This window comes from Mastigoproctus giganteus, chromosome 6, assembly GCF_048544385.1.
Source record: "Mastigoproctus giganteus isolate SK-2022 chromosome 6, ASM4854438v1, whole genome shotgun sequence".
In the NCBI taxonomy this organism is placed as follows: Eukaryota; Metazoa; Arthropoda; class Arachnida; order Uropygi; family Thelyphonidae; genus Mastigoproctus; species Mastigoproctus giganteus.
The window spans coordinates 223,905,402-223,931,885 of NC_143580.1; the positions used below are offsets into that span (position 1 = coordinate 223,905,402).

At 39.1% G+C, this 26,484-nt stretch overlaps 1 protein-coding gene across 5 annotated transcripts in view; it reads left to right on the top strand.

The window, feature by feature from the left end:
- Positions 1 to 26,484, top strand: part of LOC150085023 (ral GTPase-activating protein subunit alpha-1) — a 529,619-nt gene that overhangs the window by 162,593 nt on the left and 340,542 nt on the right. For all 5 annotated transcript variants that reach the window (XM_090376739.1, XM_090376741.1, XM_090376740.1 and 2 more), the window contains one exon: positions 21,566 to 21,688. In XM_090376739.1, the coding sequence (XP_090232865.1) occupies positions 21,566 to 21,688 (123 nt within the window). The remainder of the gene's footprint in view (positions 1 to 21,565; positions 21,689 to 26,484) is intronic.

The following is a 26,484-nucleotide window of genomic DNA, read 5'->3' on the forward strand; positions in this document are numbered from 1 at the left end:
TTGATGAATTTGAAGTGTTGATCAAGACATCAAAGGCGAATATTGATGGTATATCAGAGACGTGGTGTCACGCAGATATAAGGAATGCCGAACTGGAATTTGGGGAGTACAGTGTGTGCAGAAAGGATAGACAGGATAGGAAGGGAGGAGGTGTTATGCTGTTAATAAAGAAAAACATAAAATCAAAAGAAGTGCATCCAGTTGATATAGATGAACAGTGTACTGTTGAGTCAGTTTGGTATGACATAAGCACTGCGAAAGCAAAAATTAGAGCAGGAGTGTGTTATAGGCCTAATGACTGGAATGAGTACAATGAACAGTTGTACAGAGAAATAGAGTGGGCTAGTAAATCGGAATGTCTTATAATGGGGGATTTTAACTTCCCAGATATTGACTGGAACTTGTGGGTTGGTCACTCAAACACTAGTCAGACATTTGTGGATTTATTGGATGATTGTTTTCTGCAGCAGCATGTTCGAGAGGCAACCAGAGAAAGTAATACTCTTGATCTGGTTATCAGCAGTGATCATTCATGTATTAGGAATTTGCAGAAAAAAAGAACCACTAGGTGACAGTGATCACAGTGTACTGACGTGGGATTTACTTAAAGATTTAATTACCATCAGGAGTAAAGGAAAAGGTTTTTGCTTCCGTAAAGGCGAGTACAGTGGTCTCAGACAGTTTTTAAATTCTGCACAGTGGGATCAACTGACGATGTTACCAACAGTAAATTCTAAGTGGGAAGCATTCAAGGAATTAATCGTGGAAGCTACTGAAAGTTTCATACCTATTAAGAAATATTGTTCAAGGTTTAGGCCTAAATGGTTGTCAAATGAACTAATGAGACTCCTAACAGAGAAGAAAAATGCATGGGATGCATATAAATTATCAAGCAACTCTGTGGCAGATATAAGTTAAGAAGCCTGTGGCAGATATAAGTTAATCTGTAATCAGGTCACAATGGTGGTTAGGCAGGCGAACGCGGATTACGAGAAATCTTTGGCAAAAGATGCTAAGAAAAACAGCAAGGATTTCTTTACTTATATAAACTCTAAAAGGAAGGGGATGAATCTGATTGGTCCACTTGACATCGATGGTTCGACTGTTGATGATCCTGCTCAGATAGCAAACAAACTGAATGAGTATTTTGCATTTACATTCACACGTGAGGAATTATTAATTCCTCACGTGTGAATGTGAATATTGTGATGTGGTTACAAAGGAACTGGATGCAAAAAATAATTTTGATATCATATATTTGGATTTCAGGAAAGCTTTTGACACTGTTGCGCATGGAAGACTATTGTACAAATTGGAGCAGAATGGTATTAAGGGTAAGTTGCTACAATGGATAAAAGGATGGTTAAGTGCGAGAAGACAGAGGGTGGTAATCAATGGGTGCTGCTCTTCGAGGACTAATGTTATTAGTGGAGTCCCACAGGGTTCGGTGTTAGGTCCACTGTTGTTTTGTATATTTATCAATGATATTGATGAAGGTATATCAGGCTTAATGTCGAAGTTTGCAGATGATACAAAGGTTGGCAGGGTTGTTAATGACAGTAATGGCAGTGTGCTACTGCAACAGGATCTAGATAATTTGGGCAGATGGGCTAAGAAGTGGCAACTGAAGTTTAACCTTGACAAATGCAAAGTACTGCATATGGGTAGAAGTAACCCCAGAGAAACGTACCAACTGTGTGGTACTACACGTAAGGTGGTAGAAAATGAAAAAGACCTGGGAGTAATTGTGCAGTCAGATATGAAGTTCTCTGAGCAATGCAAACAGGCTGCCAGGGCAGGTCATGGGGTTTTGTTAATGATATATAGGAATTTTGCTAGCAGGGAAAAGGAGGTGATTATCCCTCTGTATAAGGCAATGGTCAGGCCACGCCTTGAGTACTGCGTACAGGTCTGGAGCCCTTATTTTAGGAAGGATGTAGATTTACTTGAGCGTGTACAGAGAAGGGCAACAAGATTGGTGAGGGGAATGAAGGGATCCTCTTACCAAGAGAGGCTTAAGTTCTGCAAATTGCAGTGGCTGGAGACTAGGCACCTGTGCAGTGATCTGATTGAGATGAATAAGGCCTTGAATGGGTTGAGCACGCTGAATTCTGATGGGATCCTTCCACTTGTTCAGATTACGAACCTAAGGGGGCATAAATTCAAATTAAGAAAAGACAGATGTAGAATAGATGTGCGGAAATTTGCCTTTAGCCAGTGGGTGGTTAATTGCTGGAACAAACTTCCATCTGTCGTTGTGGAAGTTGATAGGTTAAATAAATTTAAGGAGGAACTGGACATGCATTTGGAGGGAATGGTGTGTTTTTTTTTTTTTTTTTTTTTTGGCTGATGCTGCATAAGCTCATACATTTGCTTTCTTGCATCACATGCCACTACTACTACTCTCTTTGCAGCTTGACTTTTTCCAGTCCAACTTTCCTAACAGTGAGGCAATTTTCCTTGGTGATTTTAATGTTCACAACTCCAGCTGGCTTCTGTTTTCTAGTCACACCGACCCAGCTGGTTGAGATGCTGAGGCTTTTGCAATTACTAATGACCTTGCACAGATTGTTCATTTACCTACAAGAATACAGGACAATCCTAACCATACAGCTAATATGCTTGATCTTTTTCTCACAAAACCACCCTTCTAAGTACACGATTGAAGTGAGTGGTCCTTTAGGTACCTCAGATCACAACTGGGTGATTGTCTCTTCTCTAATGGAGCATTTATGTCATGGCTATTCCCAATCTCATTGTTTGGCATTACAAAAATGCAAAATGGGATGACCTGTGAGATTTCTTTTCCTTGGGTGGATTACTGTTTCAAAACTTCTGATGTCATCGTTTGCTCAGATCGTGTCAGTGAAATTATTCTTGCAGGAATGGAATCCTTAATTCTACACTCCACTTTAAAATCTTGTCCTTTATCTAAACCTTGGTTTTTCCAATAAATGTGCTAAGGCTATTCAAGAGAAGGACGCCGCATATTGTAATTGGCTTGTTTCCAATTCTTTGGGCGCCTCCGTAGCCAGGTGGGAAGGAGCTGTAGTGCGTAGCACACGCTTCTTGATTAGACCGGGGTTCGAGCCCATCACCACCAAATATGGAGGATGCGGAAAGGTCAGGGAATGACTACTGCATATTCCCGGAGTAATATGGCCTTAGTTGCTAATGCTCCTAAAAACAAAATAACCAATTCTTAAGTTTCGTTTTCTGCCTACACCAAAGCTTGCAACAATTGTAAAGCAGTTATTAATCAGTCCAAACTAAATTTTCAACAGTTTAAGAGTAGAAAGCGTGCTTCTTGCCCTAATGGTAGCCGAGCATTATGGTCTCTTGCCAAAGCTATTGGCTGCAACTTTTGCCCATCTTTGCTCCCACCTCTGTAAAACCAGATGGTTCTGTTGTTATTTCAGCCAAGGATAAAGCTGACCTGCTAACATCCCATTTTGCTTCCAGCTCGTGTATTAATGATCTTGCCCAACACCATGCCCAACACGCTCCATTCAGTGCCTCCTGTGGTTTTCTGTCAAAAGGATTTTGACAAATCTTGATGCCAAGAAAGCTCCAGGTCATGATGGTATTTCTCCACTTGGTCTCAAAACCTGTGCTCCTGAACTTATTCCTATTTTTTGCCGCCTTTTTTCACTTTCTTATTCCAAAGGTGTTTTTCCTTCTGCTTGGAAATTAGCTCATATCCAGCCAGTTCCTAAAAAGGGTGACAAATCCCTCCCATCCAATTATTGTCCCATTGCAATTACTTCTACTCTTTCTAAAGTAATGGAGAAATCGATTAACCACCAACTCTTAAACTACCTAGAAACCTTCTGTCTGATCAATGATCGCCAGTATAGGTTCTGTCAGTGTCAATCCACTGGTGATATTCTGGCTTTGTTACCTGTTTATGGACAAATTCAGTGGAAAAGTTCAGTGAAACCCAAGCAGTTGCTCTTGACATCTCAAAGGCTTTCGATCATTTTTGGCATAAAGGCCTTCTAAACAAGCTTCCATCTTATGGTTTGCCAACTGTTTTTGTAATTGGTTATCCAGTGATCTCTCTGATCACTCACTAAGGGTGATGACAGATGGCTTGTTGTTGTTATTTGGTTTTTAGCAGCTTTAGCAACTAAGGCCATATTGCTCTGAGGATATGCGGTTCTCATTCCCTGACCTTTCTGCATCCTCCGTATTTGTGGTCACAGGCTCGAACCCCGGTCTAATCAAGAAGCATATGCTACACACTGTTGCTCCTGCCCACCTGGCTATGGAGGCGTCTGGTAGATGGCTCTCTGTCTTCTGACTTCTCCACTAATGCTGGTGTCCCCCAAGGTTCAGTTCTTTCCCTCACTCTTTTCCTCTTGTATATTAATGGATCTTCTTCCATTGACTGGAAATCCTATCTATAGTTTTGCCAATGATAGCACATTGCATTCCACTTTCCATTTTGAGAAATCTTGCTCTGCTTAATCAGCTTCAACTTCTCAAATATCTGCTACCAATTCCTTAAATGCCGGTGCTTCTGTAGCTAGTTGGGCAGAAGGAGCAGTGCGTAGCACAAGCTTCTTTGTTAGACCGGGGTTCAAACTCGTGACCACCAAATATGGGGGATGTGGAAAGATCAGGGAATGACCACCGCATATCCCCCGAGCAATATGGCCTTAGTTGCTAATGCTCCTAAAAAAAAAAACTTTAAATGCCGATCTCCAGGTAATTCTCCAGTGGGGCAAAGACAACTTAGTTGATTTCAATCCTTCTAAAATTCAATCTTGCTTATATCTCGCAAAAAGAATTCTTCTGCTCCTATGCTTACCTTTGATGACACTCCGATTTCTAGGCATGTAGATATATCTCTTTTGGCGATTACCCTGACTTCTAATCTCTTTTGGTACAAGCACATTACAAATATTGCTTCCACTGCATCTAAAAAACTTGGTTTTCTCTTTCTCTCTCCTCTCGGCGTTACTTTTCTTCCAAACAGCTTTTCACTCTGTACAAATCGCAAATCCGCCATACCATGGAATATTGTTCCCACCTCTGGGGTAGTGTCCCCAAAGCCTCTCTCTCAGGCTACTAGATTCCATTCAGAAGAGGGCAGTTAGGTTAATTAATGACTCCTCTCTAACAGAGTCTCTCCACTCGCTGTCTCATAGACGCACTGTTTTTGCTGCATGCCTTTTCTACATATACTTCCATGGGCACTGTTCTTCTGAATTGGCTTCTATTATTCGCACTTTCTCTTTCAAAACACTCCGAACACTTGCCGCCACCAGCCAACATCCATTTACTGTCCAACTTCAAACTCACAGAACCAACTTTTCATCTTCCTCGTTTATTCATTCAACTGCTGTTTTCTGGAACAACCTTACTTCATGTGTATTTCCTGAAAATTATAGTCTACAGAAGTTCAAGTCTTAATGCCAAGAAATATCTTCTTTCATCTTCTCGACCTCGAACCCAAGCACGGTACCAAGTACTATAGGTTCTAATACCACTCGTGTTTGGGATTTTTATAAAAAAAAAAAAGAAAAAAACATGGCCTACAGTTGTGGGTAGAAAAAACCTATTTTGTAAAGATAGCATTCATTTGAACACAGGTGAAGCAAGGGTGTTTGCCATTATCATTGTTATTATCATTATCTTAAGGGCTCGGGGAAACTGTTAGTTGGGGGATGAGGGAGAAGAATGGCAACATAGATGCACATTTATCTGATAATTTAGGTCAAAATAATGCTTACACATCTCAAAAATTCTTGTTTGTTGCTGAACAGACAATATTGGCAAGATGTTCTGAGGGTAGCAGAATTTCAAATGAGCAGGAAGATAAATCAGGTAAACAGACCTAAATTACTTCAAGGGGGTGTATCAGGGTAGTAAACTATGGAAGAATACTTAGTCTGAACTGTCTTCAGTAAGTCAGTAATACAGACCAGTTAGTCTGACTTCAGTGGTTGGGAAAATGTTGGAAGCAGTGATCAAGAGTGTAATCCAGGGGCATTTATATAGAAATGGCATTCTGAAGGACACACAACATGGTTTTGTTAAGGGAAAAATCATGTTGAACTAATCTGATAAGATATTTTGACACAGTTACTCATGAGCTGGATGTAAGGAACAGTTTCAGCTTAGTTTATTTGGATTTTTGCAGGATATATGATTCTGTTTCTCATGAGGTTACTGCAAAAATCACAACTTATTGGGATTGCTGAAAAGATTCTAAGATGGATTGCAGGGCAGAAGGCAGAGGTTGTATTTAATGGATATTCTTTAGATTGCTGCAATATCAGAAGTTGGGTTCCCCAAGAATAAATTCTTGGACTGATGTTATTTCTGATTTTCATGAACAACATCAACAAAGGGATAGAGAGCATGATGTCAAAATTTGTGGATGATGTAAAGATTGGGAGAGGTTAATGATGCCAAGCAGTGCTTCTTCAGGATGACTTGAACATGCATCAGGAATGGCCAGAAAAGTGGTTGCTATGTTTTAATACACAAAATACGAGGAGAATAACCCTTGGGGAATAGCAACAAGGGAAATAACTCTTAAGGAATAGTACTCCCAGAATAACATGCATACTTGATGGAGTTGAATTAAAAACAATATAGGAAGAAAGAGATCTGGGGGTTATGATACAGGCAGATATGAGGTTCTCCAAGGAGTGTAAATAGGTGCCCAGAAAAGCCCATAGTGTCTTATAGATGACTTATCAAACAATATTCTGTAGAGATAGAGAGGTTATAATCCTACTGTATAAGGCAGTTGTAAGATTGCATTTGAATACTGTGTCCAAGTATGGAGACCTCATCTGAAAAAAGACAATTGAGCTTCTTGAAAGTGGCCAAGACAGGCAACCTTCATGATGAGATTAGCAGGACAGCTGTATGAGGAAAGACTTCAGTTATGTGTGCTATGGAGCTTTGGCAACCAGGCACCTTAGAGGGGTCCTGCTGGACTGAGAGGGATTAGTAAAATGAATAAAGGTGGAATTTTAACTGTTATAAAAAATTCCAGAACTAGGGGCCATAAATTAAATTTACAATGGAAGAGGTTTAAACTAGATTGTAAGACATGTTCTTTTAGCCAACAAGTTGTTGGTTACTAGAATGTGCTGCCTCTGCAGGTAGTTGAGGTTGACAGTTTGAAGAAATTCAGAAGTCAACTGGATAGTTGAGGAGGGAAGCAAATGAATTGTATTGTTGTTTTTTTTTTTTTTTTTTTTTGCCAGTGCAGCAAAAGCCTCTGGCTTGAGCTATATGGCTAATGTTAATACTAGTTACCAAGCTCTGTAGTGTGCATATTTGCAATCTTTCCTAATATGGGCATCTGTTTGTTGATCTCACTAGATACATTGCCTGCCTCTCAACTCTTTTGGGAAGCTCTTTTTTTTTTTTTTTTTTTTTTTAAGATGTGATCTCCATATTTGGGCACGATATTCCAAATGCAGTCTTATACAATGGAATGTGAAAAAATTTTATGAGAATATTATTTTTTTAATGAAAATTATCATATATTGCTTTTTCTCCTATTTTTGCAAACAATATAGGGGACCTTTATTATAGCTATATCTAATACAGACATGCTATACACATGCACACACATAAAAAATGTATAAAAATAAGATTTTTATAACCTTATTATGCTTCATAATTATTTTACTAAATTATATTTCCCACAGTCTTTTTTAATTCAGTTTGCATTTTCCATTCCTCTCCCCTTTGCTTTTGTTTCCCTCTCATTCTTTTGTGTAGTTTACCCTTGTTGCTTTTGATATTTCATGTAATTAGATCTATAGCCAGTTCCTTCAATGGTTTTAAAACTATTCATTTTGGTTTTGAATGATAATTTAAGCTTTTGCCATTTAATTTTTATGAAAAATATTTTGTGCTTGATGAGTACTATATATCTGTTTTTATTTCTCATTCTTTTCAGTTACTGACACTACCATTATTTCTTATATTTCTATATTACGTTTTTTGGCTATATTGGTCTCTGTTGCTCTGTCCAAACCTGTATAGATACATACTGTTTTATGTTTTCACCACAGTATTTGTGCATATTTTTTCCTATTTAGAATCTTGTTATAATAATTATATATATGTATATATACACTTGTACATAATTATTAAACAAGCTTTTTAGTAAATCTATGTCTATACACTAAAGAAAACAGAAACCAGAACCATTAAAGAATGATCTGATTTATAACAAATCTTTTGATAATGGAAAGGGGGATTATAGGAATGAATCCTTAAATTTTCAGAAACTGATTGTATTAAAAAAGATATGTCTGTGAACAAATTGTCGAGTTGAAATTACTGTTTTTTTTTTTCTTTTTTTTATATATATATAAATTTTTCAAAGTTTTTGATTAAAATTTATTTTATTCTTTTTATATGTCTAATGAGCTTTGATAGAGGATGAATAGTCAGCCTACAAGAGAGCAGGATGACATTCTGCGATATTGCTGAATAAGTTTGATAAGAGGTGCCTTGGGTTCATTGATGCTCGACACAATGGGAAGGCACACATGTTTGAAGACTGGGTATAGGTCCTTCCAGAATGTTGACAAAGGCAGGACCAGTGTATCCATTGGATTGCCTTGGCAAACAGATCAGCCACTTCTGCATAGATTAGGAGTGTTGTGTTCCATGTGACTTTTTATTTTTTTATGAAAACCCCAAGCATGAGAGGCATTAGAACCTATAGTACTTAGTACCGTGCTTTGGGTTGGAAATCGAGAAGATGAAAGAAAATATTTGTTGACATTAGACTTGAACTTCTGTAGACTGTAATTTTCAGGAAATACGTATGAAGTAAGGTTGTTCCGGAAAACAGCAGTTGAATGAATAAATGAGGAAGATGAAAAGTTGGTTCTGTGAGTTTGAAGTTGGACAGTAAATGGATGTTGGCTGGTGGCGGCAAGTGTTCGGACTGTTTTGAAAGAGAGAGCAGGAATTATAGAAGCCAATTCAGAAGAACAGTGCCCATGAAATATCTGTAGAAAAGACATACAGCAGAAACAGTACGTCTATGAGACAGAGAGTGGAGAGACTCAGTTAGAGTGGAGTCATTAATTAACCTAACTGCCCTCTTCTGAATGGAATCTAGAAGCCTGAGAGGGGGTTTGTGGGCACCACCCCCAGATGTGTGAACAATATTCCATGTTAGGGCAGATTTGTGATATCTACAGAGTGAACAGCTGTTTGGAAGAAAAGTAACACTGAGAAAGAAAGAAAAAAACCAAGTTCTTTAGATGCAGAGGAAGCAATATTTGTAATGTACTGCCAAGAGAGAGATTAGAAGTTAGGGTTATCCTCTAAAGAGATATCATTTTGCCTTGAAATCAGAGTGTTGCCAAAGATAAGCATAGCAGCAGAAGAATCCTCTTTTTTGAGATATAAGACAAGATTGAGTTTTAGAAGGATTGAATTCAACTAAGTAGTCTTTGCCTCACTGGAGTTCGGCATTTAAGGAATTGGTAGCAGATATTCGAGAAGTTGAAGCTGATTGAGCAGGCAAGGTTTTTCAAAATGGAAAATGGAATGCAATTGCTATCATCTGCCAAACTATGGATAGGATTTCCAGTCAGTGGAAGAAGGTCATTAATATACAAAAGGAAAAGTGTGGGGAAAGAACTGAACTTGGGGGATACCAGCATTAGTGAAGTTAGAAGACATAGGGTCATCTACCATCACCTCAGTGAGCGATCAGAGAAAAAACTGGATAATCAATAAAAAAAAAAAAACATTTGGCAAACCATAAGATGGAACCATGTTTAGAAGACCTTTATGCCAAACACGATCGAAAGCCCTTGAGATGTCAAGAGCAACTGCTTGTGTTTCACCAAACTTTTCCATTGAATTTGTCCATAAATGGGTAACATAAGCCAGAATATCACCAGTGGATCGACACTGATGGAATCCATACTGGCAATCGTTGATCAAAAGGATGGTTTCTAGGTAGTTTAAGAGTTGGCGGTTAATTGATTTCTCTATTACTTTAGAAAGAGTAGAAGTAATTGCAATGGGACGATAATTGTATGGGAGGGACTTGTCGCCCTTTTTAGGAACTGGCTGGATATTAGCAAATTTCCAAGCAGAAGATAAAACACCTTTGGAATAAGAAAGTGAAAAAAGGTGGCAAAGAACAGGAGTAAGTTCAGGAGCACAAGTTTTGAGAACAAGTGGAGAAATACCATTAGGACCTGGAGTTTTCTTAGCATTAAGATTCATCAAAATCCTTCTGATATCCTTTTGACGGAAGACCACAGAAGGCATTGAATGGAGTGTGTTGGGAATGGTGGGAGATGTTTTACCAAGATCATTAATACAAGAATAATGGGATGCTAGCAGGTCAGCTTATCCTTGGCTGAAGTGGCAACAGAACCATCTGGTTTGGACAGAGATGGGAGCAGTGATGGGCAAAAGTTACAGCCAATAGCTTGGGCAAGAGACCAGAATGCTTGGCTACCATTAGGGTAAGGAGCAACGTTTTCTGGTCTTAGCCTTTTCAAAACCTAGTTTGGACTGATTAATGACTGCTTTACAATTGTTGCGAGCTTTGGTGTAGGCAGAAAATGAAACTGAAGAATTGGAAATAAGCCAATTATGATATGCAACATTCTTCTCTTGAACATCCTTAGCACATTTATTGGAAAACAAGGTTTAGATAAAGGACGAGATTTTAAAGTGGAGTGTAGAATTAAGGATTCCATTCCTAGAAGAATACTTTCACTGACACGATCTGAGCAAACATTGACATCAGAAGTTTTGAAACAGTAATCCGACCAAGGAAAAGAAAAGAAATCTCTCAGATCATCCCATTTTGCATTCTTGTATTGCCAAACAACAAGAGGTTGGGAATAGCCAACAGATAAAGGCTCCATTGGAGAAGAGACAATCACCAAGTTGTGATCTGAGGTTCCTAAAGGACCACTCACTTCAACCATGTACTTAGAAGGGTGGTTTTGTGAGAAAAAGATCAAGCGTGTTGGCTGTATGGATAGGATTATCCTGTATTCTTGTAGGTAAATGAACAATCTGTGCAAGGTCATTAGCAATTGCAAAAGCCTCAGTATCTCAACCAGCTGGGTCGGTGTGACTAGAAAACAGAAGCCAGCTGGAGTTGTGAACATTAAAATCACCAAGGAAAATTACCTCACTGTTAGGAAAGTTGGACTGGAGAAAGTCAAGTTGCAAAGAGAGGAAGTCAAAGAGCTCCAAGTGATTAGTGAGGTGGGAGAACGGTAGAGACAACAAATGAATTTGACAATGAGGTAGAGAGATTTTAAGCCAGAGAAGATCGAAGAGAGGAGATTCCAAATTACCAAGTCTCTGACAGGTAATATCGGAACAGAAATATGCACAAGTACCACCTTTGAGGAAAAAGGAATCATACAGCAAACAATTTGGGCAACTGAGATATGCAGTAGTTGAATTAACCGATAACTGTGATTCTGTCAGAAAAAGTACATGGGGTTTGGTAGATTGCAAGTGGAAATGGACATTGTTGAGATTAGAATTGAGACCACGTATATTTGTGAAATGAAGTGTTGGGAGGTTTAGATCTTTTCTCAGATAAGCTCACTCTATTAGTTTAATAATTCATGGTGTATTCACTAGTAAGAAAAAAGTGTGGGGGGGACATGCTGTATGAAGTAATGAAATTTTGGATATGGCGTACACATGGTAAGAATATACCCAGATCCTTGACACAACGTGGCCTTGACAATGCCCGCACACACACACCCTACTCGGACTCCCTCCAGTCACTATCTGGCATTGTAGGGGTAGCAAGATTATACACTAGCTGATCCGGAAGACTCCTAAAGAGTTCCCAATCAGTTCGGTCTGGTGTACTAACTAGCGGCTGGCCTGCGAACACCGTTTTATAGCTGTACCCTCAAAATATAAGGAAGATTGGATCTTGCCATGATGTTCTTCATAACCTCAAAAGTCATCAGTCATACTGCAAGATGGAAGAGATGGGGAAGGGTTGAACGCAACTTAGCTCTGGAGACTAAACATGGGTTCCACCACTTCAAGCCTCCACTGAGCAAAGTGGTGGTATTGCACCAGTTGATGAGAGTCTTTTACCAACTAGTATTGCCTGATAACACAGAGTGGTGGCAATCCTCCATGTAGTGTGGGTGCCATACCTCGACCCCTGCTTACATTGGTTCATACCTGGGTGGTCACCCACAGTGTGCTTGTGCATGGAGGTTATACCCAGGATTACTAACAGGTCAAAATCATTTGCTGGAGGAGAGGCTGCAATCCCAAGTCCCTCTTATTCTTTGCTACCTTGACTTGTGGACATGTGGACATGTGTTTTTGTAAAGGGCGGCTCCTAGAACGCGAGTTCAACTCCGCCTCGTATCTCTGTGAAGAACAGTATCACTACAAATGGGCCAGATGTGTGTGACGTCGGTTTGTGTGTATTGTGTGTGTGTTCTGTTGTTCTGTTCTGACCTCTTGGCTAACCCAGAAGCATCAATCACCTGGATAGATGATTCTGGGGTACTCGTCCACACGGGAAGGTGGGCCAGTCCCAATGGAGCACGTACTGTCTCGATACGAGACTCTGAACTACCTGATGTTGCCAAAAGGTGGGCCAGATTTCTCTGGGGGCCCACTCCAGAGAGGGAAAAAAAAAAGAAATAAAATAAAAATTAAATAAACTAAAAACAGAGACAAAATGTATTTCCCGTGGTGCAAAAAAAAAAAAAATAAAAAAAAAATAAATAATCATAAACAAATAAATAATTATAATAGTTCCCCGTGGTGAAAAAGAAAATATATTAAATAAATAAATAAATAATAAATAATGATAAAAAAAAAATAAATAAAAATAAAAATAATAATAATAAAAAAATAAATAAATAAAATTTAAAAAAGGGAGAGCTGTCTGGCACCAATGATAGTCCACATCCCAGTTGTCAGAACAGAGCACGAGTAAAAAAAAAAAAAAAAAAAAAAATGAAGCTAAGTAAATGAAAAAAAAAAAAAATAATAAATAAAAAATAAATAATAATAAAATAAATAAATAATAATAATTACAGAATAATTAAATAATTTTAATCCCACAGTGAAGAGGAAGATGTAAGTCGGGGTGCCAGCAGAGAGAGAGTAAGAGAAAAAGAAAAAGAAAAAAAAAAAAAAAATGTGAGAGTGGTTAACTATCCTGCACAGAGGGAGAAAGAAGAAAAGGTGAGCCAAGGCTGCTCCTAGTTCCCAGGGCAGGACCCGGAAACAGTGCAGAACGCAGGTTTGAGGAAAAATAAAAAGAATAAATAAAAAAAAAAATAAATAATAATAATAATAAAATAAAAATAAATAAAAAATAAAAATAATTAAGGAATAAATAAATAATTTTAATCCACACCCTGGCTACAGTGAGAGAAAGATGTAAATCGGGTGCCAGCAGAGAGAGAATGAAAAGAAAAAAGAAAAAAAAAAAAAAAAGAAAAAAAAATGGGAGAGTGGTTATCTATCTTGCACATAGTGGGAAAGAAGAAAAGGTGAGCCAAAGCTGCTCCTAGTTCCAGGGAAGGACCCGGAAACAATGCAGAACGGAGGTTAGGAAAAAAAAAAAAAAAAAAAAATAGTTCAGTAGAAGGGATGACTTTCAGTTGGCAGTGGAATTGTTAATGATCGGCATTTCCATGTCGGTGACTGACGATCAGTGTCCTCCTCCAGGCAAATACCTCAGCTGCAAAGGTCTGGAAGGCTTCGAGGTTGTTTTGGGTACATATCAGTTGATGCAGATCTGCTGGTGGGAAGTCCTGGATCTTATTCCGGAGACGGTTTCTGATATCGTTGTAATGTACACACTCTAGAAGCAAGTGTTTCCAACTTTCACTTTGTCCGCAAAAGCAGTAGGGAGTGTCGATGAGTCCCAGTGTATGCAGTTTCTCATTTAGAGAACCATGTCCGGTAATGAGAAAGGATGATTCGAGGCTGAGGAGAACCATCGGGCGTTATTTTTAGTGGTTGCAAAGGTTACCTCCGGAAGAAAACTCCGAGTTACAACCCCTACAGTAGAAGAATCCCATCTGGTCTGCCATACATTGAAGAGTTTATTGAGACATCGAGATTTCTCCTGCTTTATATCCGTAGTTAGTGAGAGTTCTATATCCAGGATCGTTGCCGGAATACCCTTTTTAATTCGATAGCAGAGCCCTTTGTAGATTGTGTAAAGGTCGAGAGGGAGGGTGCCTGCTATAACTTGGAGAGCTGCTGTAGAGACTGTACGGCAGATTCGATGGGTCGCCAGCAACATAGCTCTTTGTATAGAGTTTAGCTTTTCTTTCATCTTAATGATGGGAACTCTGTGAAACCAGACCCCGGCAGCATAGGTTACTATTGGGAGAAAGACAGCTTTATAATAAAGAAGGGTTCGTTTTGATAGTCCCCACTCACTTCTTGAGATCCGTATAATTGCGGCGGAGAACTTTTTGGTCTTGGAACTCAGATGCTGTAGATGGGGGAAGAAAGACAGACGGTTGTCTATTACTACTCCCAGGACTTTTGTCTGTTCTACGAAGGTTAGCTGGGTTCCGTTGATTTTGACCTGGGGAGGCCTTCGTAAGTCGAGTCGGTTTTTAAACACCATCATCTTAGTTTTGGCAGGGTTGATTTGCAATTTGTTGATTGTTGTCCAGCTAGAGAGATGGTTGAGTACTCGCTGTGCTGTGGATTCGAGGGCTGCTCTGGAATGACCAGCGACCACGATGGTGAGGTCGTCTGCGAATGCTATGATTTTCGTTTTTTCAAAATTGTTACTGAGCCAGCTCTGGAGCACCATATTCCATACCAAGGGCCCCAGGACAGAGCCCTGGGGACACCCACGGTGGATGGGTTTAAGGACTTGGTGATATTTTGACTTAACTACTATTGTACGTTGTGAGAAGTAGCTTCTGAACAGCCAGTAAAGATTGTTTGGACATTCTGCTGTGCGAAGACGTTCCAGTGCACTTTCCCACCATACATTATCGAAGGCCCCCTCGAAGTCAATAAACAGAGCGAGTTCATACTTGGATCGCGAAGTTTCCAGATGCAGGATCAAATCAGAGAGGGCATCTTCACATGATCTGCCCTGGGTGAATCCATATTGGGCTGGTGAAATCATACCTTTGGAGAGAAAGAGATTCGTGATTCGGATGGCCATTAGTCTTTCCAAGGTCTTGCCCAGGTTTGCCAGCAGGGCAATTGGTCTGTATGAACGAGGGTTTGTTATTGGTTTATTTGGTTTTGGTATTAGGCGGAGAAGTGCAACCTTCCAGGGCTGGGGGAACTTTGATTTTTGGAGGCATTTATTGTACAATAATAGAAGATGTTCTGGCTTTAATTTGTGAAATCTAATGATGAAGGCATATTCAATTAAATCCAGTCCCGGGCACTTTTTCGTATTTACTTTTTTGAGGACCTGATTCAATTCCAGACCGGTGAAGGGTTCAGCTTGGGTCTGTGTTATATATTCGGCATTCTTCTTCCGGATACTTTTGTGTTCCGGCAAGTCATTCTGAGGGTTGCCGTCTGGGAAGAGCTTATTTATGATGGCACTGACAGAGTCAGTCCAGTTGGTGGTTTCATTTTGATCAGCCTGGACAGTGCCAGAGATATCTGTTGTGAAGGTTTTTCCCCGTGTGATTTTATACAGTAACCCCCAGGGGTTTGAATTTCCAGATTCTAGGACGAATGTAGCCCAGGTTTCTCGCTTTCTAGTTGCTATTGCCTTGGTGTATGTATTCTTTTTATTCAAGTATTCCCTGTGTAGCCTTTCGACGTCTGCTGCTGGCCAGTTTCGTCGGTTCTGATACTGCTTTCGTGCGCGGTGGACTTCCCTCCTTAGTGTCATAAGTTCCGTGTTCCACCATGCACAAGGTCTGTTGCATGGAACTTTCTTCCTTGTTGCTCTATACGAAGCTCTGGTAATTGCTGTTTGTATTACTTCACTGTATTCTTCTGGTGTTGCTTCTTCATATTGGAGAGGGTCATGTGTTGGAAAGTCTCTATTGATGGAGAAGTCGAAGGCATCCCAGTCGACTGTTCTTAGGGAAAACCTTACTAATTCTGTCACTCTTTCCTTAGTAGTTGTCGGCAGGCGCCTGGTCCCAATGTGAAAATAGATGACCCGATGGTCACTTATCGTCCAGTCCGGTATTGTGACCCAATCCCAGATGCATGTCCGTAAGTCATTGGTGGTTAGTGTGACATCAATATTAGATTGTCCAGTGGTGCTACAATATGTCGGAAGATTGTTGGGTAGGTTATGGATGGTTAAATTTCTGTTCAGAATTAATTCCTCTAGAAGTCGCCCACGTGCATCCAAGGAAGTTGAGAACCACAATGGGGATTTGGCATTAACATCTGCTGTTATTAGTATACTGTTAGAGTTAAGAAGGTCAATGGCAAACTCAATATATCTTAGGAAGTCATCTATATCCCTGGAAGGCGGACAGTAAAGGGAGATGATATATAGTGTGATTGAAAAGAACCTAACCTGGATGCAAGTAGCAAACTTTGTGCAGAGCCCGTGAATTATAAGGACATCAATTTGCTTATTGAGTACAACTATGCAGGTCTTAGGGTCAGTGCTAGCTGGCTGTATGAGTCTTGTCTGCATTGAATAGCCCACTATCTTGTGTGTGTTTTCTGCTGGGACTTTGATGGTGTATGGCTCCTGTATTGCAATTATGTCGATTTGGTGAGTCTCGGCTGCCTGTCTTATTTCATCCGCAACTGTGCGAGAATGGTGAGCGTTTATCTGCATGATGCGTAATTTAATTTGGCTGGAGTTCTGACTATTACTGGCTGCTGAGGATGATGCTGCCGGGGCAGGTCTGGTAAGCTGTTGTTGAGAAATTAGGTTCTTATCCATTAGTGGTCCTTTGCCGTGCAGTTTCTAGAGCTCGTTGATACTCTGGGCAATTTACCTCTCTAACTGAGTGTTGATGGTCTTTCTTTCTCCGTTTGCAGTTGATGCAGCTTGGAAGTTCGTCTCGGTATGGACATTCAGCATGAACGTGTCCGCTTCGGGCACAGTGTCCGCACGTTGGAGAAGTGTGGGTGCAGTGGACAGAAGTGTGCCCATAGCCCAGGCAAAGGAAGCACTTGGTTACCACAGTGAATGGCCTGAACTTGTGGGAACTATAGCCCAGAAAAATTCTGTTGAGCGATATAACTTTTTTGTAAAGATAGGGATCTAGTGTTATGACTCTATGGGCAGTAGAGCTGCCTTTCGCACTTGTGGAGAATCTGAATGTTACTCCTTTCTTTATTTCATCCAAGGTGACTCCATAGTCCACCAGGTTTTTGTGGTACATGTCTTCTGCCAACTCGTCGTTGGTCATTGAATTGGGGATAGTATAGATGATCACTGATGGGTTACTCATCTTTGGAGGACCAGCTGTAACCCCAGCAGTTTGAAATGAACTCGCTGTAGAGATGTTTTCCAGGTCCTGTTTTGAGGCAGTTTCAATAATAACTCCTCTGTTTCTTACAGGGCGCAGTGACTTGACTTTGATTGATTTAAATTCATTCTTCAGCGTGTTTTGAACAAGGTCCTTTACCGCACTACTTGTTTTTAACTCAGAATCTTCAGTGGCTCTCAGTAGTAGGACATGTTGTGGGCTCTGCATTTCTGATCTATTTATCCGTAGGTTGGAGGTTGGTTCTGGTCTGGTTCCGGAGGGCTGTGTTTTCACTGCAGCAACATAGGTGCGTGCCAGCGGAATTTCCAAAGGAGGGCTCATGTCTTGTTCAGAACTCTCTGAGAGATTTGGTGAGAACTTGGAGACTGTATCAACCACTTTTTCTAATAGCTGGATTTTGGACTTGAGTTCAGCATTAACTGCTTTTAGTTTCTCATTGTCTATTAGGAGAGCTGTGGAGATAGTCTCCAAATTATTCCAAAGCTCTTGTACCGTATTGCTAGCTGACTTTGTAATCCTATTGGAGTCTTGGTTTAGGAACGCAACCAGTTTTTTGTGTAGCATTGCTACTACCTGATGCAGGGATAGAGATGAAGTATTATCAGTGTTGACAGTCAGAGTTGGGACTAATGTAGATGGAATTGCCAGCTTCCTGGAGGTTTGAATTCCAGCCGCTATAGTTTGATCAAGGGCCGATTGTGTCAGAGCAGCCGCAGTTAGAGTAGCAGGAGTGGCTGCAGCTGAATAGCTTTGTTGGGCAGTAGAGGCTGTATTGCTAGTTACTGCAGGAACCGGGGTAGCATCGCTTGCTAAGAGTAATGCGGAAGCTGCTTTTGGGGTTGGCAATATCGGTTGAACTGCAGCAAGTTGGAAGGCTGCTGTAGATGCAGAAGAAGCCTTAGTGGCCAGTTTCAGAAGTGGTGGTGAGGCTTGTGGATGAGAAGAATCTGAAGCTGGATTTTTAGTAGTTGAAATGGCAACTGGTGTCGACATGCTAAATTCTAATTTTGATGACATCAGCGGGTCTGGGTCGGAATCTGGGGGCTCGGCACAAGGAGACTTACTGTTATCATCAAGGGGAATCAGAGGGGGAGAGCGAGGCTCCCGGTACTTGGATTTCTTTTTAGTTTTCTTTTTCTTCTTCCTGGAAGCAGTTGTTACTGGTGCCCTTGGGAGGAGGGGGCCCGAAGCCTCAGCCCCATCTCCCGCATCCTGAGGAACATCCTCTGGAGCTGAGGAGCTGGACTCTTCTCGAGAACTCATAGGTTGTGTTTGTGCTGGTTTGGATGAAAATCCGATAAGGTAGCACAGCCTACCAATTTTAGTATCGGTTTCCAGATAATTTATTTTAGGCTAAAAATTTACTTCTGGTATTTATTAGTTCCAATTACTTTCAGAAGGGGGCGTCATAATCTACCATAGTTAATTCAGTATTCTGTTAGAAGACACGTCACTGTAATACGAGTTCAGTGGAGTATGACGTCATGTACAAACTAGCACTAATTAGCACCCGATTAAAGATCAAAAATCATTATTAATAGATGCCAATACTACAATATTAATAAAAATCAACTATTAATTCCATATCGTGATATCATCATTAGATTGGGTTCAGTTTGATTACTAAAATAATTTACCCAACGCTACTTCAACCTCCGAACTGTCAGCCAATGGGAACTGAGTCACGTGACAGAAGCACTGCAGACTAACCCCTTTGTTCTTCAACTAGGGAAGAAGGAATGGCCACCTCCACGTGGTTGTATTTTCTAAGCAGTTAGCAGCTCCCGGAAAAAAAAAAAAAAAAACTGGACGAGTACAAAATGATAAACTCACAGGATACATAATTTAAAAAGGCATTGCAGTTCTATTAGAAGATTTAAAATGGTTATAGTTATTTCCTCTGAAGCACCTCTAATTTATACTTAATTAGAATCTGAAGAGCAACGGCCGAACCTATAGGGCGTCGCCATAGTGCACGTCGTAGAGCAAAACGACATGATGCGAAAATTTTAAAATCTCCATTTCTGTTCAACGCCTTAGAAGTTCAGCATGAAAAAGACACCAAAAGACTCACCTTCTCATATGGATTGTAGTACACCAGAATTTAATCCGAGAAACGCAAAATAATTAACTCAATTTAACTCAAATAACGGAGCACTAATTTACTCGACCGTACTGGCAAAGTGTCCACTAGGGGGCTACCTTGACTTGGTGACCTTAATAATTAGGTCAGTAAAATTAAAATTTTTAAATATCATCTAGTTTTGGCGCATTATAGCCTTAGTTGCTAATGCGCCAATACAACCTAACAAAACAAACAAACAAACAATCTTATTCTTTGCCTCTTACTCTTCCTCATCATTATGAATATCTTCAGTGGTATTATTCATAGATTAGAGGCTGAAATAGTGTCCAATAGTGTTTAGGGATGAGAACTGTTTCAGCCTTGGTGTAAGAGATGGAAGAATGAGGGTCAGAAGATGCTTGGGAGAGAGCAGACTTTATAAGGCGGGGAGACAAATCACAAACTTTCAGTGTAATGGTTTGGGACGGGATTGGGTGTGACGTAAAACAACTCATGTTTGTCTAAGGCAACTTAGACAAACTTAGACACCCATTATTATGGTGAAAATGTTATAAACCCAGTGTTTACTCCCTTTTTGGTGAATATGGATAATGTAATGTTGTAAGGATAATGCTCGTCTACATACTATCAGCATTACCAGATCAGCTCTATGATACATGAATGTTCTCCTGTGGAGTGGTGTATACCTAGACACTGCAGAATTACCTACTGCATACCACACTTTCATACCGAATCCACGTCTGTTTGGAGGTCCAGAACACATGTTCATGTTTATCTTATACAATGTTTCCTGGTGTGTGGATTGAATGTGCAGGACCTATTCTGTGGCCCACATATTGCTCAACCTTAACGCCTGTTGATTTTACTTGGAATTCACAGTGGATCAGGTATACATCCCTTCTGATGTCTATCATTCTACCTTAGTTGTGACTCATCACAGAGGCTATAAACAGTGGACTGAGATATAATGTAGTGCATGTTCAAAGAATTACATTGTCTTTGGGATGTCTTAAGGTAACTAAAGGAGTTCATATCAAACATATGTAGATGGAACTTGAAGTGTTTCCTCATACTTTCTAAGTGATTTCATATAATTGTGATTTCCTGTATTTTCATAGTATTTGATTAAATTTGTCAACTGGGTTTAGGCCTACCCAATATTATATGTAGGAGGGTTGGGGAAAGCTGGAACTTCCCTAAGGACCTAAGGTGTATATGCTTTGGTTCACTTAAGGTCTTCAATAAGCAAAACTGGTATTTCTAGAGAGACTGTTTGGAATGCAGTTGTCACATTTACCAGCCTACTTCAAGCCTCCACTGAGCAAAGTGGTGGTATTGCACCAGTTGATGAGAGTCTTCTACCACCTAGTATTGCCTGATAACACAGAGTGGTGGCAATCCTCCATGTAGTGTGGGTGCCATACCTCGACCCCTGCTTACGTTGGTTCATACCTGGGTGGTCACCCACAGTGTGCTTGTGCATGCCTGGGAGGTATATATTCAAAGTTACTGTTCAGTTAGTGTGAAAGATGTAAAGAGAATTAGGTTGTTACAGAATGACTGAACTCTACTGAAATTCTGCATATGTAACACACGTGTGTGACCTTTTTCACTGTTGATTGGCAGCTTGAATTTGCTATAGTAGTTTATTCAATCCTTTTTAGATGTCATCACCAGGCATGCATTATTCATGTTACTGGAATAGTTTTGGGGTTGTGTTAGCATTTCTATGAAAAAAGAGAATAAAAAAGTAAAAATGTATATGCCCCGAATTCTCTTTACTTCTTTCTTCATAGAAATGTAATGAATTGTAATAAGTTTCCAAAAGTTATATTACAATTCATGATGTCATATATTTCCTTTTCCTGTATGCTGTTTACGCTGAATATATTCTGAATTTTTTCTTGACGGAAAGCTTACTTTCAAGACTCATTAAAGCATTGTAACTAGTAATAACTAAGAAGTAAGTTTCTCTATGATATCTGCAGTATGATCTAATTTTTTTCAGTATTATATATTTATTTTATTTTATTTTTTTCAGACATTAATAGTTACTTGGATTAAGGCCAATCTCAATGTTGTAATCTCTTCTGAGCTGTGGGATCAATTTCTTCATGTATTATCCTCTTTAACACAGTGGGAAGAACTTATTAAGGAATGGGCGGTAATGTACTTAATTTCTTTTGTTTTGTTTACTTGTGTAAACTGTGGTGAAATAGATATGGTCCATTACTGATGCAATTAGTATTTGCTGTGCTGTGTGGAAAAAAAATTGAAATAATTCTGTAAATACATAAGTATAATTACTATGTAAATAATTATACTTAGTATTTATAGATAATTATATATTATAGTACAATTATATAGTTATAGATTATAGTAATTATACTTACTATTTAAGCATAACTTCATCTATGCTTTGAGCTAAATTGTTAGCTAAATGGGCATTGAACCAGGTTCCCATATACTTTAATTGGTTAAAATTACTGTGGTGAAATTAGCCCCATAATCTACTATCAGATAACCCTTCTCTATCATGACAACATTTCACAGCGTTGATAATGAAACCTCTGGGTTCCATTATCAAGGCTGTTAAATGAACCATCATGTCCGAGGAAGTGAAATTCATTAAATTTATTATTTCTAAAGTTTAAAAGAAAATTGTTATGTCAAGTTAAGTGCACATAACACAGAAGCTGGAAAAGATTGCCATAGCTTTTTGAAGCTGTGTTTCCCGAAGTTAATCAAACTTGCACTGTGATACAACTGAACAAACTCCGAGGTTTGCCTCTCATTTTTACTCCTAATATAGAAGATAGCTGTTCATGTTTTATCCATAATTATTTTGGCAACTTTATTATGCACATGTTTCCCAGTTGCAGGCTTGTTAATAAATTCTGACCAAGTGTCCAAGAGATACTCTGCACATAGGACTAAAAATTAATCATGTAAAGATAAAAATATTTAAGTTCCTAGATGTGTGAGGTATTCCCTTAGCATTATTAAAATTTGTTGTGCTCTGCTTTCATTTATTTATTGCAGGCATGTCATTTCCACCAAAATTCAAACGTAATTAATAGCATCATTAGAAAAAAAAAGAAAAAAGAAATGTATGATTGTACAGCTTGAATGATAGTTTATTTGGAGAAACTTGATAAGTTGATTAAACCAGTGATAGACACCACAGAGTTTATCAGTGGATTGTCATATCATAATGTGAGTTTGGCTGACAGGTAAATTCACTGTAAATTGAAAGCTACAGTAAAATTCCTGTGAGTACATGTTGTTGAGCTGACTGGGCTAGCCAGGTGGGTAAAGGTGCCTGCCTGACAACTCGAAGGTCACGAGTTCGAATCCCGCCTCGCGCTTGGATCAAAGTAAAATGCAAAAACTTTGGGAGGTGCGTTATGGCCACAGAATAAAAACGGAAAAAAAAATTTTAAAAAAGTACACGTTGTATATCCAGCACAATAAAAATTGTTGCCGAAAGAATAATAAAATCTACACAGATATGGAGTTTTTTTTAGTTGTTAAATTTTTTAAATGAGTAAATGGGATTGCTCGTTGGTTAAACATACTGGGGGTTCAGGGTAGCTCTTTGAGCATATAACTATCATATCATATCAGTTACCATACTTGTGTGTGTGTGTGTGTGTGTATATATATATATATATATAACCATACAAATAAATTAGAATGAGTTAAAATAAAATAATGCCAGCAGTATGGCAAGACAAGAGCAAAAATAGTCAAAATTAAACCTAAATTAAATCAAACCAAACAGGGAGGGAAGAGAGGAGTAACAAGAGTAAAAATATTGCAGCAGAAACTCTCTAAAATAATTTAGAAAATCTAAATGTAAGAATAATAATTCATTGAATTTTGAAAGCCAATTAAATAGAAATTTAACGGCGACCCCTCTGACGGGCACCAGGTCCAAATTTATGTGAAATATCACCAACAGATATAAACCACTACAATAAAACAAAACAAAACTACACCAAAAATAGACTGCCCATTATGCCCCATCTTAACAGAGGACCACAAGGCCAATAATGGTCAGGGAATCGATCGGAAGATCAGTCTGCCACCCGATCCCCAGATCGAACCACCAATGCAGGGGACCTGAACAGTGGTGACCCTGATGCAGCGAAAATTAAAAATAGAACAGATACAAGCACTCCAGTGCAAAGCCACACTACTGACAAAAGTAATCTTAACCAGATTATATAGACGAGTAATGAACTATGGATGGCAGCACAGGCCATACTGCTGGCATTATTTTATTTTTTATTTTAACTCATTCTAATTTATTTGTATGGTTATATTTCAAGCATCATGTAGAGGAATATGCTTTTTGCTGCCTCTGATGTATGCTGTACCTTTTTATTATGAAAGATTCCGTTTCCAACTATTTTTAAATGATATTCAAATATATGTATAATTATATATACACACACACACACAGGTGTGTTTTTTTTTTTTTTTTTTATATATGGGCTCTGCGGAGTATACACATTTAAGTATTTTCAGTGAGTTCTGTGGAGTATGTACATGTGTGTGTGTGTGTGTGTGTGTGTGTGTGTGTGTGTGTGTGTGTGTGTGTGTTTTAAGGTCACTTCAGATAGTGTCCATTTATGTAAGAATTGTCTAGCAATCTTCAGATAGGTTTGCTGTATCTTATCTGTGTTTCCAAGTATTGTAGACACAATTCCTAATGAATGGGAAAAGGAGGTGATAGTCCCTCTGTGTAAGGCAATGGTCAGGCCACACCTTGAGTACTGTGTGCAGGTCTGGAGGCCTCATTTTAGGAAGGATATAGATTTGCTTGAGCGTGTACAGAGAAGGGCAACAAGATTGGTGAGGGGAATGAAGGGATCCTCTTACCAGGAGAGGCTTAAGTTCTGCAAATTGCAGAGCTGGAGACTAGGCACCTGCGAGGTGATCTGATTGAGGTGTATGAGGCCCCTTGAATGGGTTGAGCACGCTGAATTTTGATGGGATTCTTCCACTTGTTCAGATTACAAACCTAAGGGGGCATAAATTGAAATTGAGGAAGGACAGATGTAGAATAGATGTGTGGAAATTTGCCTTTAGCCAGTAGATGGTTAATTGCTGGAACAAACTCCCATCTGTCGTTGTTTAAGTTAATAGGTTAAATAAATTTAAGGAGGAACTGGACAAACGTTTAGAGAGGATTGTTTTGTAATTTTTTTTTTTGGCTGATGCTACATAAGCTCATACACTTGCTTTCTTTCATCACATGCCACTACTACTAATGGCATCTCCATAGCCAGGCGGGAAGGAGCAGCAGTGCGTAGCACACGCTTCTTGATTAGACTGGCGTTCGAGCTCGTCACCACCAAATATGGAGGATGCGGAAAGGTCAGGGAATGACCACCGCATATCCTGGAGCAATATGGCCTTAGTTGCTAATGCTCCTAAAAACCAAATAACAAACAAACAAACTACTACTAATGGCAGTAAGAAAATCAAACTTTGAAAATTAGAAGGAAAAACTCTTACCTGGTTAATAGCAGTTTCTGATTTGGACATAAAGCTTAAATTGAATAAATTATCTTGATTCTTATCTACAAATTGATGAACCATGATATATATAAATAAATGTAGAGCTTATTACTGTACAGAAATAGAAAAAGTAACAACGAGCTTATTTATTTTTTCACAATTTTTTTCCCAGGAAATTTTTTTTTATTATAATTTGATTTTTGACAGTAATTTCACTCTAAGGGTGGATAATCGAGTCAAAATAAGAACACATTAATATTTAAAGGTTTCATTTAGGTTAGTGCAAAACCATCATTTTTACATAGCCATCTACCAAAGTAGTTAAATTAATTAATTAAATTGGCATCATATTGGTTATATCTCATTGTGAATGCCTTCACAACGAGTTGCCATGGTATTGTACTACCTCGAATAAATAACACTTCAACAGTGGAGAAGACTACTGTTATTTATTCTCAGTGGATACCACCGCCCAGACGGCACTGTTTCAAAGCCTGTTGGCTTCTCTTCGGTGTGTGGGCACCACGGTGTGTACCCTGGTGTTTCAATAGTGACAAACCAGTTATGAAGTACAACTTCACAATATGAGAGATGCCTGATGGTGTGCAGTGATATAGACTATAAAATATTTAAGGGCAATATTTATGGGTGGTGGTTTCTGCTGAGAATAAATAACAGTAGTCTTCTCCACTGGTGAAGTGTTATTTATTCAAGGTAGTACAATGCCATGGTAACTCGTTGTGAAGGCATTCACAATATGAGATATAACCAAAACGATGCCAATTTAATTAATTAATTTAACTACTTTGGTCGATGGCTACGTTAAAATGATGCTTTTGCACTAACCTCCATGTTAGTCATTCTACCTCGTAGCATGAGGCCTTTGCCCTTAAATATTTTATAGTCTATATATATCAGTGTGTGGGCAGGTACCAGGGTACCTGCCCACACACTGAAGAGAAGCCAACAGGCTTTGAAATGGTGCCACCTGGGTGGTGGTATCCACTGAGAATAAATAACAGTAATCTTCTCCACTGGTGAAGTGTTATTTATTCAATGTAGTACAATGCCACGGTAACTCGTGAAAGCATTCATAATATGAGATATAACCAAAACGATGCCAATTTAATTAATTAATTTAACTACTTTGGTCGATGGCTACGTTAAAATGATGCTTTTGCACTAACCTCCATGTTAGTCATTCTACCTCGTAGCATGAGGCCTTTGCCCTTAAATATTTTATAGTCTATATATATCAGTGTGTGGGCAGGTACCAGGGTACCTGCCCACACACTGAAGAGAAGCCAACAGGCTTTGAAATGGTGCCACCTGGGTGGTGGTATCCACTGAGAATAAATAACAGTAATCTTCTCCACTGGTGAAGTGTTATTTATTCAAGGTAGTACAATACCATGGAAACTCGTTGTGAAG